Below are 14668 nucleotides of genomic sequence, written 5' to 3'. Positions count from 1 at the left end.
ATATAACATCTACACATAAACCTGGCTGGGATGCCACTGTTGGGGAACATAGTAATTTCAAAAAAATTCCTACGCACACGCAAGATCATGGTGATGCATAGCAACGAGAGGGGAGAGTGTTGTCCACGTACCCTCATAGACCGAAAGCGGAAGCGTTAGAACAACGCGGTTGATGTAGTCGTACATCTTCACGATCCGGCCGATCCAAGTACCGAACGCACGGCACCTCCGAGTTCAGCACACGTTCAATTCGATGACGTCCCACGAACACCGATCCAGCAGAGCTTCGAGGGAGAGTTCCGTCAACACGACGGCGAGATGACGGTGATGATGTTGCTACCGACGCAGGGCTTCGCCTAAGCACCGCTACGATATTACCGAGGTGGATTATGGTGGAGGGGGCACCGCACACGGCTAAGAGATCAATGATCAATTGTTGTCTCCAAGGGGTGCCTCCCTCCCCGTATATAAAGGAGTGGAGGAGGGGGAGGGGCCGGCCCCCTATGGCGCGCCCCATGAGGATTCCTACTCCCACCGGGAGTAGGACTCCCCCCTTCCAAGTAGGAGTAGGAGAGGAGAGGGAAGGGATGGAGGAAGAGAAGGAAAGGGGGGCGCCCCCCCCCCCTCCTTGTCCAATTCGGACTAGAGGGGGAGGGGGCGCGGCTGCCCTGGCCGCCCCTCCTCTTCTCCCACTAGGGCCCAATAGGCCCAATAAACTCCCCGGGGGGTTCCGGTAACCCCCCCGTACTCCGGTATATGTCCGAAACCTCCCGAAACACTTTCGGTGTCCGAACATAGTCGTCCAATATATCGATCTTTACGTCTCGACCATTTCGAGACTCCTCGTCATGTCCGTGATCATATCCGGGACTCCAAACTGCCTTCGGTACATCAAAACACAAAAACTCATAATACCAATCGTCACCGAACTTTAAGCATGCGGCCCCTACGGGTTCGAGAACTATGTAGACATGACCGAGACACGTCTTCAGTCAATAACCAATAGCGGAACCTGGATGCTCATATTGGATCCTACATATTCTATGAAGATCTTCATCGGTCAAACCGCATAACAACATACGTTGTTCCCTTTGTCATCGCTATGTTACTTGCCCGAGATTCGATCGTCGGTATCTTAATACCTAGTTCAATCTCGATACCGGCAAGTGTCTTTACTCGTTTCGTAATACATCATCCCGCAACTAACTCATTAGTTACAATGCTTGCAAGGCTTATAGTGATGTGCATTACCGAGAGGGCCCAGAGATACCTCTCCGACAATCGGAGTGACAAATCCTAATCTCGATCTATGCCAACTCAACAAGTACCTTCGGAGACACCTGTAGAGCACCTTTATAATCACCCAATTACGTTGTGACGTTTGGTAGCACACAAAGTGTTCCTCCGGTAATCGGGAGTTGCATAATCTCATAGTCATAGGAACATGTATAAGTCATGAAGAAAGCAATAGCAGTATACTAAAACGATCAAGTGCTAAGCTAACGGAATGGGTCAAGTCAATCACATCATTCTCCTAATGATGTGATCCCGTTTATCAAATGACAACTCATGTCTATGGCTAGGAAACATAACCACCTTTGACCAACGAGCTAGTCAAGTAGAGGCATACTAGTGACACTCTGTTTGTCTATGTATTCACACATGTATTGTGTTTCCGGTTAATACAATTCTAGCATGAATAATAAACATTTATCATGAAATAAGGAAATAAATAATAACTTTATTATTGCCTCTAGGGCATATTTCCTTCAATACCATGCATCGGAAGCCCGAAACATGGGCCCGCATTCTCGGATGTACGTGTACGTGTCTGCCCACTATCACACACAGTCAAGATATCACCATCATGTCCGATGGATGCGTCGTTGCGCCTCCCACGGGGTGCCAAAAGGTTGACCACATGGTTGCTCGCCATTGAGGCGGCCGCGGCGCGCTCTGCTCCTCGTTGAGGCGGCCGCGGCGCACTCTACTCGCGTCCGTCCGCTCGTTTTGCTCGCCATTGAGGCGGCCGCGGCGCACTCCGCTCTGGCATCCCTGTGCGCGCTCTGCTCGTCGTTGAGGCAAATTTACTATGGCAACGGATAATAATTGTCTTACATATTCAGGATAATTTAAAATGCCACATGCGGCAACGCCCAAAACACTCACGACCTACATATGCATACAATTATAATAAAATATAGGCTAAAAGGCTGAGCTGGCAGCCTTCTGACGATGGTCTTCTCGGACTCCATGATCAGCATAGCACCCTTGCCGCCGTTCATTCCAAGTGTTCCGACCCGCCTCCGCCTACGGAGCTGCTGGCGCTGGGAGGCTCTTGGGGCTGCTGGGCCTCTTCCAGAAGAGCTTGACAACGTACAATCACGCGCATGATATCTTCGCGGAACCGCTCCATTTCCATGTCTCTGGCCTGGTAGCAAATTCCGTCCATCACCTGCATCCTCAAGATATCATGTTGGCAATGTTCTACTTCGTCGGGAACGTCAACTCCGCCAAGGATGCGCTCGAGCCTGGCCACCACATCGTCGGGATCGAGGTTGACACGGCCGCCGCGGGCAACGATGAAGCCGCGGGCTGGCTGTGTCTTGACTGAGTCACAGAGGTCCTCTGCCCATTCCTTGCGGGGCATCAGGCTCTCGATGAGCACTGGTGACGGCGGCTCTTCGAGTGGGTCGTCGATCATGCCGCCGAGCAGCTCTGAATCTTTTGCACAGTGGATGGCAAACTGCTCATCACACATCCTCTGCAATATGTCGATTGTGCGCCCAAGGACTGTCACACCGATATCGCTGCCGATGGGCCATGGTGCCTGCACCGGCCAATGAAGCTCTTGCTCCCCGACCTGCTCCGGCTCGTTCTCCTCGCCGAAGATGTAACATAGGTAGGGGTCGACGTTGAAGCTTTGGTTGCCTGGCATGCTTGGAATAACTAATGGTAGATGGGTGAGGACTAGATCTGCATAGAGTATCGCGACGGTGTGTTGCCACCTGGGTTATATGCAGCAAGCCATTAGCTGGTGGCAGTAAATCGATGAGGGAAGAGGCGTGGATTTTACAATTCACCCATGTGGAGCGCGGGAAGCATTCGCTGGAGCGCGGAAAGACTAAGTGGAACACACACACAACCCGAATACCGTATGCGATGCCACGTGCTATTTATCACACACGTGTTAACATAAGGAAACGTATGTGTAACTTACTAATCATCGCACACGAGTACTCGCACACGCATCGTGTGCGATAGTCCTAGCCATCACAAGCAACTAGTATGCATTTTCAAAGTTTTTAGTACACACATAATCGCACACGAATTAACTCTAGTAACCGTGTGTGTTATATTTTCTCATCGCAAACAGTTCATCCGAGTGGGCTGTTTGCCGCGTATCACACACATCTTGTTTACACGAATCGTTTGTGTTTTTTTGGGTCGTCGCAAACAGTTCATCTATGTGAACTGTCTGCCGCATATCACACACATCTTGTTAAGTTGAACCGCCTTTGTTGTGTTCCCTAATCGAAAACATTTCATCCGAGTGAACCGTATGCCATGTATCACACACACCTTGATCTGGCTGACCGTTTTTGTTGCATTCCCTAATAGCAAACAGTTCCTCGGAGCGAACGGTATGTCGTATATCGCACACACATTGATATGGCTGCCCATTTCTGTTGTTCTTTCTAATCACAAACAGTTCGTATGGATCAATCGTATGCCCCGCATCACACTCATAACTAAAATATGAACCGTGTTTAATGTCTCCGCCATCATAAACATTTTGCATCTTTTTGACGATTTTTTTACATCCCCATTTGCGATTAATGCATCGCACACAGTTTCGTCAAAGGGTCTCTGATCGTAGTGTCACGTTAGCAGCATCATGCAGTAGTGTATGGTGAACTACTCACGCATCATCGGAGAGGCACCAATGAGGATGATGAACCCCTCTGTGATGGTGTCTAGATTGGATCTCATGGTTCTGGAACTTGCGGCGGGTGGAATTGTGTTTCGTCGACTCCCCTAGGGTGTCTGAAATATTTGGGAATTTATAGGGTGAAGAGGCGGTGCACGGGGCTCCGAGGTGGGCACAACCCACCTGGGCACGCCCAGGTGTCTTGTGCTCACCACAGGCCTCCCCTCTGGTACTTCTTTGGCCCATTGGGTGTCTTCTGGTCCAGAAAAAATCTTCAAAAAGTTTCATTGTGTTTGGACTCCGTTTGGTACTGATATTTTGCGAAGTAAAACAACAAGCAAAAAAACAGCAGCTGGCACTGGGCACTATGTCAATAGGTTAGTCCCAAAAATGATATAAAATGATTGTAAAACATCCAAGAATGATAATATAACAGGATGGAACAAGCAAAAATTATAGATACGTTGGAGACGTATCACAGACCCCCTAGTCAAGGTTTGTGTTTGTCGACACTCTCTCAGCTTCCAGTGCTCCAATTCTTGCCACCTATGGCGGAGCCTGCGGTCATGCTGGGACACTCATTTGATTGTGGATGATCATGTATCACGCAATGGGGGATCAGAATGCACGCGGGTGCTCTCGGCAGTTTGCAAAGCCTTCATATTGTGATCCCTTGATGGCACTCCACTTCTGCTTGTGCCTCTATTGGTGATGGTACTTTGGTGTATGTTGGTTGGGTTTTCTCTTCAGCACCCATTTCCTCCTCTTTCCGTTTTACTTTTATTATTATATGGTTTTTGCTTTGGTTTCGCTTATAAAGTGGATTAGTCTATTGGTATATGGCCAACTTTGAGCAATATATTCAATGAGGACCCCCATCGCCCTATCTCGATGGACTGAAATACATAGAATTACATATTGTGGATCATTTCATTACAGTTTCTCATCGTCACCAAACCTCCAACCATTGCTCTAACCAGAAAGAAATGCGGTTGCCCAGAAAAACAAGAATCAAAGCCAAACAAAACTGTAATAACCATGCTTGGAATCATTGCAAAATTTCCTCGCACTTACGACAAGTGAATTTCTGACACGTCCCCCCCCCCCCCCCCGGGATTTTTTTCTCTATTAATGTCATTCGCCCATCTTATCTTGTGAAGCACTAGTTCCCTTTTATCTTAAGTTTTTCTTATGATTGATGGGATTGATTCATTTCCTCTTGATGTGGAAATATAGGGGGAAAATGTTCTTCGGAATAACCGGGCATAAAGGGCACGTAGCTGGTGAATCTAGTTAAAAGGGAATGTCACCAAAAAGTGGCGGATTCTATCGAAATCAGTTCACTTGAATAAGATAACGAGGGTGGAATTTTGTGTGTAGGGGATTAATACATTTCAAAAGAATGTCAGGTGTATCATGTGGCATGGTAGGCTAAGTCTTCATGCTATCATGGCAATATAATCATAAACTGGTCAGAGTTTCAGCCAAGCACATTAATCACATAAACCTCCTGTTTCAACTAATCAATACATATTCAATACTTGAGTGCAAGCCTTGATCTTTACACTTTATGAAAAAGAGGATGAAGATTGGGTTTTTTGAGAAGTCAAAAAGTGGAAGAAAGTCTCACACCAATGCGGGTGATCACTAAGCAATGGGGAGGCCTTATAATCGATGTTGATGCGAGAAGTGGGAACTGCCATGCAACATATGCGCTAGAGCTATAAGTATATGAAAGCTCTCCTAATGAACTAGTCGGGTGTACACTCAACTTGCTTGCTCACGAAGACCTAAAGCATTCGAGGAAGTTCATCATTGGAATATAAAAGCCAAAATCTATAACATAAAAATCCCCCACTAGTATACTAACATGAAGCATATGAAAACTCTATATGAAATGAAATAGCGCTACTTTGAAGCACAAGTGTATACTAAAAAGGAATAGTAGTGTTGCTCCCTCTCTCTTTTTCTCTCCTGCACTTTTTGTGCTTTTTTTAATTGGCACCTCCATGGTGCTCTCTTTTCTTTTCTTTTCTTTTTATATTTGTAACGCCCATATATCTCGAAATGATGATGGAAATGCCATAATAGGTAGGTATGATGGCTGTTTTGAGGAAGATGTGTGTTCTATGTGTAGAAGGACAAGAGGAAGTCCTCCCACAGGGTTTGGATGTACCGACGAAGGATGCACCAAGTCTCGAGGTGACAGTGGACAATGCTCGATACCCAAAAGGCAAGCAATATGGATAGGTGGAAGTGCATGTAACATCGCAAACTCGCATGAGTCATAAAGAACTCATGCACTCATTACAAGTATATTCATTGGATTAGTCATAAAGAACCCATGCACTTATTAGAAGAATCTTCATAGTCTACTTCAGAAAATTTATGAAACTAATGCATCTATTGAGGGAGTATTCGGTGAGAAGGTGAAGTTAGGCCTGGGCATTTTGGTATAAACCAAAAATTTGGTTTCTATCATTCAGTTATTAAAATTCAATTAACAAATATGTAAACCTAAAAAGACATCCTAAAATAGCTAATCGAAAATTTGGTTAACCAAGTTATTCGGTTTGGTAACCGGTTTATACCATATTTGCTAGATATGCCAAAGAATAAGTTGTGTGTCTACCTTTACTTCCACTTGCGCTACTGTATAGGCTAGCTATCCCTCCTTATGCGGCGAGGTGGGACTAAACCACCAATTGCAGCGCCTCATGGTGCTTTGGATAGTGTTTTTGGGTAGGTACATACAAACAGGCTACATCGGGATGACACTACAAAAAAGAAGTCCATAAAAGAGTTTGACAAGTTTGTGCCTTGAAAGCAGATCGTCAGCTTGGCCCACTTAATTTTTTTGGTGACGAACGCACCCCAAATCCTATTTGGCATCCTCAGGGTCGGTTATAGGCATTTCCACAAACCAGCGCACACCCACTAAACCACCTTACGATGAGCCAGGGCTTCCCTCCAAAGAGCCGCAACACCGTGTTCCAACATAGCCTGATCTCCATCACTTTGCATACCTACCCAGTATTACATAAAGGAGCAAGCATAACACACAAATTTAGCTGAAGATCTCACAAGTTTCTTATCAAAGCAGCCTCTATTGCGAAGTTTCCACAGGGCCCAACATATATCTGCAAGCCCCACTATTTGCACATTTCCACTACCAGGAATAAACTCAGGTATCCACCCAAAATATTGGGTGAAACACCGAGGTCTGTTGGTGGCCCCAACACATTTATAGAAAATTCCCCAGACATACTTAGGTCGCAGAGCATCCAAAAAAGAGATGATGGATGCTCTCAGCTTGAGGACAGAATGGCAAGTAGGGTCACCTGTCCAATTCCACTGAACCATGTTATCTTTGGTCACAATGGCATTATTCCAAATTAACTAGATCCAAATCTAGATTTTGGATTGCAGTTGGATGTTCGCACATGCTTAAAGGATCTGTCTTGTCCCACAACAAACAATTTCTCATACAAGGTTTTAAGAGTGAAATTTTCATTCTTATTTTTCATCCAGGAAGGCCCATCATCGGATCGGTTCAATACCACCTCAGCTAGCATAGGACACATGGCATGCATTTGAACCCGTTGATTAGTATTTAGCCATCCACTAGATTGTACAACCATATCATTGCTTATTTCATATAAAGCCGCCTCCACCATTTTCTAGGGCAGTTTTCGATCCCGGAATTGTCCAGAGCACACCCAATCGAGTGCATGGATCATTAGTCCAAGAACAAGGGGTGATCCATAGGTTGCGCCGTTGCGCAGACGCACGGTCGGCCGACTGTGCAAGGCGTCAATGAGGCACGGATAAAGGTCTAGGTTACCCTCGTTTTCTCATTCTTATTAGTTAATTGGCCTATCTTTCATGATCCATGCTTTAGAATAATATATTAGAATTGTAGAAACTTTTTTAGAACTACACAATTAGAATTGTAGAAACTTCATACATTAATTTCTTTTAGTAAATATTCATGATCCCTAAGACAAGAGTTTGCATTGTTTATCCCCTCAAATATTTAGTTAGTTACATGGGAATTGCTTTTTGCATTTGCTTTTATGGCAACTTTTAATGAAAACCGAATTCTTCAGAGTCGCTACATGTTTTTTTCTTTGATGAAATTTTAGTTACTTTTTTTGCGAGAATTTTTTTAATGAAATTTGAGTTACATTAACCTAGGCTATCGTCTACATATATTTTTGTTTCTGGCCAAGCACTACGCTTTAAGGAAAATCACCCACCCCACATGTTTGAATGTTGACTCTGTCCCTGACTGCGCTTGAAAACCCTTCCATTTCTCTCAGAGGCATTGGAGTTTGCAGTGATTGATTGTATGGACCTTGTGATTGAGTAATACATTATTTCACCCGCAAAAAAATGGATGTAAGCCGAACGACATTTAAGCTTGAATTCTGAACCCAAAATGTTCACGTCGTGTTCGTTTGGATGGCAAAGGCAGCCGCCGGCCGCAGTACTTAAACGTTAAACCTCGTCCACGCCCCCATGAACCGCATCTCCAACGCCAAGATTCCCGTCTCCCCAGCCCCCAATGCCAAAGTAATTCCGGCGCACAAAAAACCGCTGCCTTTTCTCGCATTCCGCGGCCAAGAGAAAACCCGGAAACTCTACTCGGCCGCTGCGCTATCTCGCCCATCGGAGCGCGACGACATGGCCTCCGCCTCCTCCCTCTTCCTGGCCTCCCCCACCACCGCGCCAAGGACCCGCACACCCTCCTCCCCGTGCCCCGCTCGGCCGTCCCTGCGCCCCCGGCGGCCGTCCCTGGCGGTGGCGGCCGCGCTCCAGGCGGAGCACCAGCCGGCCGTGGCCGCGGCGCCGAAGCCGCCGGCCCTCCCGTTCCGCGTGGGCCACGGCTTCGACCTCCACCGCCTCGAGCCGGGCCTCCCGCTCATCATCGGCGGCATCAGCATCCCCCACGACCGCGGCTGCGACGCCCACTCCGACGGTGCGTGCCGTTTTTACCACCGTTGCTTGTTCTTTTCCTTGTGCTTCCGTTCGTTCGCTCGTTGCGTTACCGGGCGTGTGGAATTTTTGCCGCGTGCGCAGGGGACGTGCTTCTGCACTGCGTGGTGGACGCGATTCTCGGCGCCCTGGGGCTGCCGGACATCGGGCAGATCTTCCCGGACACCGACCCCCGGTGGAAGGGCGCGGACTCCTGCGTGTTCATGAGGGAGGCTGTGAGTTTCTCAAGTTCACCCCGAATTTCATTCTCTCATGGCAAATTTCCTCCTGCTTCTGTGAGCATCACTGTGTGTAGTTGGATGATGGAATGCTTATTCAGAACAGAATGTACAGTTCGTGTGTTGCTTTTGTTCTTTGATTCTAGATTGTTGCCTTATAGTTGGATGTTGCTTAATCAGAGCAAAACCTAGAGTTTGTGTGTTGCTGTTGCTGAATGATTCTAAATTGCTAATCATATAGCACCTGTGTGTTGTAAAATTAGTTTTCGTTCTACTTGAATGAGCGATAGCTAAGTCTGAAGTCTAGACTGTTAGCATCCATTTTATGGAAATTCTCCAAAAGCATCCTTCCTTGAAGGCATCCCAGATCATCACCTGCTTATTTTCTGTTTGACTATTTCATTCCTGCATCAACACCATGCTGACTGCAAATTCGGTCTTGACTTTTCTCCTCTTCCAGGACAAAAAGTATTGCACGTTTTGGAATTTGTACAAAGGCATGTACCATGTGCTTTGAATGTTGACTGCATTCCGGACTTTTGGATAAAATATCCCTATGCCTTGGAATTTGAGCTCATTATGTGCTGCTTTTTCTACATGATCCCATCGACCATTGAAATCATCCTAGTAGTTTCTCTTCGTTTAGGCATCGAGCAGTATTTTTGTCATTTCACCAGATGTTATGTAGAATTGATCCAATTGGAGCATTATTAGTTCCTATATTCACACCTGAATCTGAATTTTGTGCTGCTTTTTCTTCATGATCCCATCGATCAGTGAAATCACCCTATTTTCTCTTCACATTGACAACATGCAGTATTTTTTGTCATTTCACACAATGTTATGTACTACTACCTCCATCCTGGTTTATTGGTCCTCTTAGTATTTTGTGCCAAACATTGACCATAGATTTAACTAAGAAAATAATAATGCATGTCACCAAAAATTATATCGTTGGATTCGTATTTAAACATAGTTTCTAGGTCATATTATCTGTGGTTACATGCATTAACATTTTCTTAGCTAAATCTGAAGTCAAAATTTAGCGCAAAATGCAAAGGGGACCAATAAATCAAGATGGAGGTAGTACCTCTGTTTCTAGATGTAAGACGCTTTGGCAGTTTAAATTGAACTGCCAAAGCGTTTTATACTCCCTCTGTCCCAAAATAAGTGTCTCAACTTTGTACTAACTTTAATAAGTATCGTTTGGTGCTAGGTTGATGCGATTTAACTGAGCATGTATCTGCTTAACATTTTTTTATTGTTATGCATCAGGTAAAGCTAATGCATCAAGCAGGCTATGAGCTGGGGAACCTTGATGCTACACTGATCTTGCAAAAACCAAAAATTAGCCCGTTCAAGGAGACTATCCGATCTAACTTGTGTGAACTACTTGGGGCGGATCCATCTGTTGTCAATATCAAGGCCAAGACGCATGAGAAAGTCGACAGTCTAGGAGAAAACAGGAGTATAGCTGCTCATACCGTAGTTCTCCTGATGCGGAAGTAGAGTATTAGAGGTATACTACATAATACAGGAATTGTATTGTATTGTAGTGTTGCTGTACAAGAGGTGTTACTACACTATCCCTGTGGTCTAGTCAATATGGAAGCTTCAGGGAAAGTAGTAAAGCTGAGTACAATGAAGAGAAATGTGTATCCAGCTTGTGTCTCATTTTATTGCTCCAAAATTGTATTCTTGTCTTGCAGGGTGCTAGATAGCAATCATTTTGGAAGTTCTTGTTATTTTCTTCCGGACCTTAAGAACCATTCACAAATTATACTGCAGTATACTGGTATGAGCTTTTTACATGTGATCATTTGTCCTGACTTAACCGGCTTAACAGGTCTGCAAACTCTGCTCATTTCCGTAACTCCAGAAATAAGATTTGTTTTTCCAATTGTCAACTTCAAATGAAGGGTCACTATTCAAAACACATGGATATGCAGTCCAATTGTTCCAATATATATATATATACTCCCTCTGTTCACAAATATAAGATGTTTTGGATATTTCATATGGATTACATACGGACTGAAATGAGTAAACAAACACACAAACGTGTCTATACATCCAATTCAAAATAAATAAATATAACATCGTACACTTCCTCCCTCCGGAATTACTTGTCACTCAAACGGATGACCTAGGAGGGTATTTGTGAACGGAGGGAGTATTTGTGAACGGAGAGAGTAACATATATACCAACTAGCAAGCCCGTACATTGCCATGGAGCTACAAAGAATCTCATAACAAATACTAAACAAAATTAGTTAGAATCTGCCTTGAACAATCTCTATAATCATGCAAATTCGCATGGGTTAAATGAGTCAACGAAATCAATGAACACCAAAGTGGCCAACCAAAAGGTTTTAACGAAATCCTTAAAAACGATTTTAACAAATTCACAGGTATATGCATGCTAGCTATGGCCAGATTATTATTTTTTTTGGAAACTATCAGGTGGGCAGGACGGGAGACGAAACTCTCGCTTTATACTAGTAGAGATATGAATACTTCACAAACAGACAACAAAAAACAACGAATGTTAAACTAATAATATATGGATATACAGTATGGTTTTTTGATAAATTTTTATCATTGCGGTATTGAAAGCATACTACATAGGACACACACAAGATTGTTTTACCAGCATACAGCATATGTGCTAAAACTTGAACCCTACAGAAATTGAGCATCCTATATTTCATATTGCCAATCCTTGCTGCTTTCAGCAACCATATTAGCATAGGAACTTCATATCAGCACTATTTCCTCTCCAATTCTGCTGGCATATTGCAATGCTGGATCATGAGGACTATTCCCTTTACAACACAGGCGATTTAGATGACTACACCAAGATCACGAAACATAGTTTTAAGTTAACATGCTAACCGCAGCGTCCTCAGTTTCCCTTCCAGAGTCAATTATATGTAGTTGCCAGTTTTACTGATGGTTTTATACTACACCCAGAACCCAAATTAATATATCTGGTGTAATTTCAATTCAGTAAGTGTACGTGAACTACAAAAGGTCACCGTCTTAACTCTGGCATAAAGAAATCAAGCATTTGTCATCAACTAATTTACACTCACCAGACTCAGCTGATGCACATCACCAGCTACATCTGCCATGTGCTTGTTCATACTGTGCCATACTGCATATATTTTTTCAGCGTCACAATGCCTTGTATCTGCCGACACAAACTTAAAACCCTCAACCCCTCCTACATCTACAAAGCTCCAACCAGTCTCCTTTCTCAAACCGACTCTCTTCATTTCAGTCCTAATCTTTGCAGAGTCTTTCCATCTCCCAGCTGATGCATAGATATTTGACAAGGAGACTCTCCATATATCACTGTCAGGTTCCAAGGCTAGTAGTTCTTTAGCAGCCTTTTCTGCAAGATCAACATTCCCATGAAGTCGGCAACCAGCCAGCAAGGGTCCCCAAATGGAAGAGTTGGGAGGAACAGGCATATCCCTGATAAATTCTTCTGCCTCAGTAAATCTCCCAGACCTTCCAAACAGATCCACCACACAAGCATAATGATCCATGCAAGGCTCAATTCCATGGTCCCTTCTCATGCTTTCAAAGCACTTGTATCCTTCTGAAATCAAACCAGAGTGACTGCAAGCAGATATCACATTCAAAAACGTGATAGCATTAGGAGCATGTGCTCCAACATCTGTCAGCTGGTGGAAATACTTTAGAGCTGACTGTCCATCTCCGTGTATCCCATAAGCATTGATCATCGAATTCCAGGAAACAAGGTCCTTAACATCCATCCGCCCGAAGATCTTCTCAGCGGAATCAATTCTTCCTAACTTAGCATACATGATTATTAGAGCATTGGAGATCGACACATCGTGCAGAAAACCATATTTTACAATGTATCCATGGAGCATCTGCCCTTGTAGATGTAATCCAGCATTGGAGCATGCCTGAACTACGCTCAAGACCGTGACGAAATCAGGCACAAGCCCACTACCACCACTATGAAGAGTGCTGAAAAGGTCCAGGGCTTCATTTACATAGTCACTCTTGGCAAGGCATGAGATCATGGTGTTCCACGAAACAATATCTTTAACTTTCATGCCTTTGAATGCCAAATACGTTGCGTCAACGCGCTCGAATCTAGCATACATGCCCATGAGGCAATTTTCAATGCTGATGCTTGGAAGAGCACTCAGTTTAATCAAGTGTGCATGGATTTCTCTCCCATAAAGCGGGGATGCTGAAACCGTGCAACCATAAAGAAGCGCACCAAGAACATCAGCATTAGAGCACACAGTCCCTCTCCTGAGGTACAGATCCTCGTAAAGCCGTGCAGCCTCTTCAATAAAGCCATTCTTTGCATACATCATGATGAGAGAATTCACCACCGTAACATCGTCCTCGAGGCCCAACTGAGCAACAAGAGCGTGCACCGGACTGAACAACCTGGAGTGGCCCATCAAAGAGCATGCCTGAATGACACTCAACATTGTAACATTGTTGGGAAGGACACCATCTTCCAGCATCATGACAAACACACTGAGAGCCTCTGCTAGCATCCCGTTGAGCACGCACCCTGATATAACAGCAGTCCAGGAAACAACATCCCTGCAAGCCAATCTGAGAACCAGCCTCCGCGCGCTGACCACATCCCCAACCTTGGCGTACATATTGACCAACGAGCCGACCACAAAGGGGTCAGCGCAGAAGCCATTTGTCACGAGGTAGCCATGCACCATCCTCCCCAGCCTCCCATCCTTGGCGAGCCCGCAGGCCTGCAGGAGCGCGGCCACCGTGAACTCGTTGGCACGGACGGCGGCGGCGTCGTCCTCGTCTGCGTCGTGGGCCAGCAGCATGTCCACGAAGGCGCGGACGGCGTCCAGGGGCGCGCCGAGGCGACACCGGAGCGAGATGAGGGTGGAGTAGGTGGCGGCGTCCCGGCGCGGCGTTTCGTCGAGCAGGTTGAGCACGTGGGAGTGGAGGCCGCATTGGAGGTAGGCGTGGAGGAGGGAGTTGGACGCGACGAGGGACTGGGAAGAGTGGAGCGCGCCGGACTTGAGGAGGACGGCGTGGAGCGCGGCGGTGAGCGGCGCGTCGCGCCGCCCCGCGGCCCCACGAAGGAGGCCGACGGCGGCGGGAGCGGTGGTGGTGCTGCGGGTAGGAGGCGAGGGCGGGGGCGAGGAAGGAGCCGAGAGCGAGAGCATCGGAGCTCTGAGTGAATGGATTAACCACTTTGAGGTACTGCACTGGAGTGAGCGGAGCGGCAATGTTTTTGAGCAAGGACGGCATTTGGATAACCAATCTCTCAATGTTTTCTCCTTTTCTTAAATCATTAAATAAACTACTAGAAAAATCCCCTTACCTACCGGCTCTGTTTGGATAGTCTAACTTAGTTAGAGGTTAGAGTTAGTTTCTAAATCATGACTAACCCTGAACTAACTCTACCAAAGAGGTGTTTGGATGACATGGTTAGATGGACAATAAATGCATTAGGAGAACTAGCTTCAATTAGCACCTTTGGGTGGGA

The 14668-nt window shown here is 45.6% G+C and overlaps 2 protein-coding genes across 2 annotated transcripts; one reads left to right on the top strand and one right to left on the bottom strand.

Annotated features, from left to right (window-relative positions):
* The first annotated feature begins 8459 nt into the window (after positions 1–8459).
* LOC109780119 (2-C-methyl-D-erythritol 2,4-cyclodiphosphate synthase, chloroplastic) lies at positions 8460–10956 on the top strand. The gene is made up of 3 exons (XM_020338701.4): positions 8460–8912; positions 9014–9144; positions 10423–10956. Exons 1-3 carry the CDS (start codon positions 8618–8620, stop codon positions 10654–10656), a joined length of 660 nt encoding a protein of 219 aa, XP_020194290.1. The 5' UTR covers positions 8460–8617; the 3' UTR covers positions 10657–10956.
* A 1156-nt stretch (positions 10957–12112) lies between these two features.
* LOC109780120 (pentatricopeptide repeat-containing protein At1g11290, chloroplastic) lies at positions 12113–14406 on the bottom strand. The gene has a single exon (XM_020338702.3). It carries the CDS (start codon positions 14343–14345, stop codon positions 12228–12230), a length of 2118 nt encoding a protein of 705 aa, XP_020194291.1. The 5' UTR covers positions 14346–14406; the 3' UTR covers positions 12113–12227.
* Positions 14407–14668: the final 262 nt, after the last annotated feature.

Source organism: Aegilops tauschii, chromosome 6 (assembly GCF_002575655.3).
Source record: "Aegilops tauschii subsp. strangulata cultivar AL8/78 chromosome 6, Aet v6.0, whole genome shotgun sequence".
NCBI classification, from domain to species: Eukaryota; Viridiplantae; Streptophyta; class Magnoliopsida; order Poales; family Poaceae; genus Aegilops; species Aegilops tauschii.
This window is presented reverse-complemented; position numbering and strand designations above follow the sequence as displayed.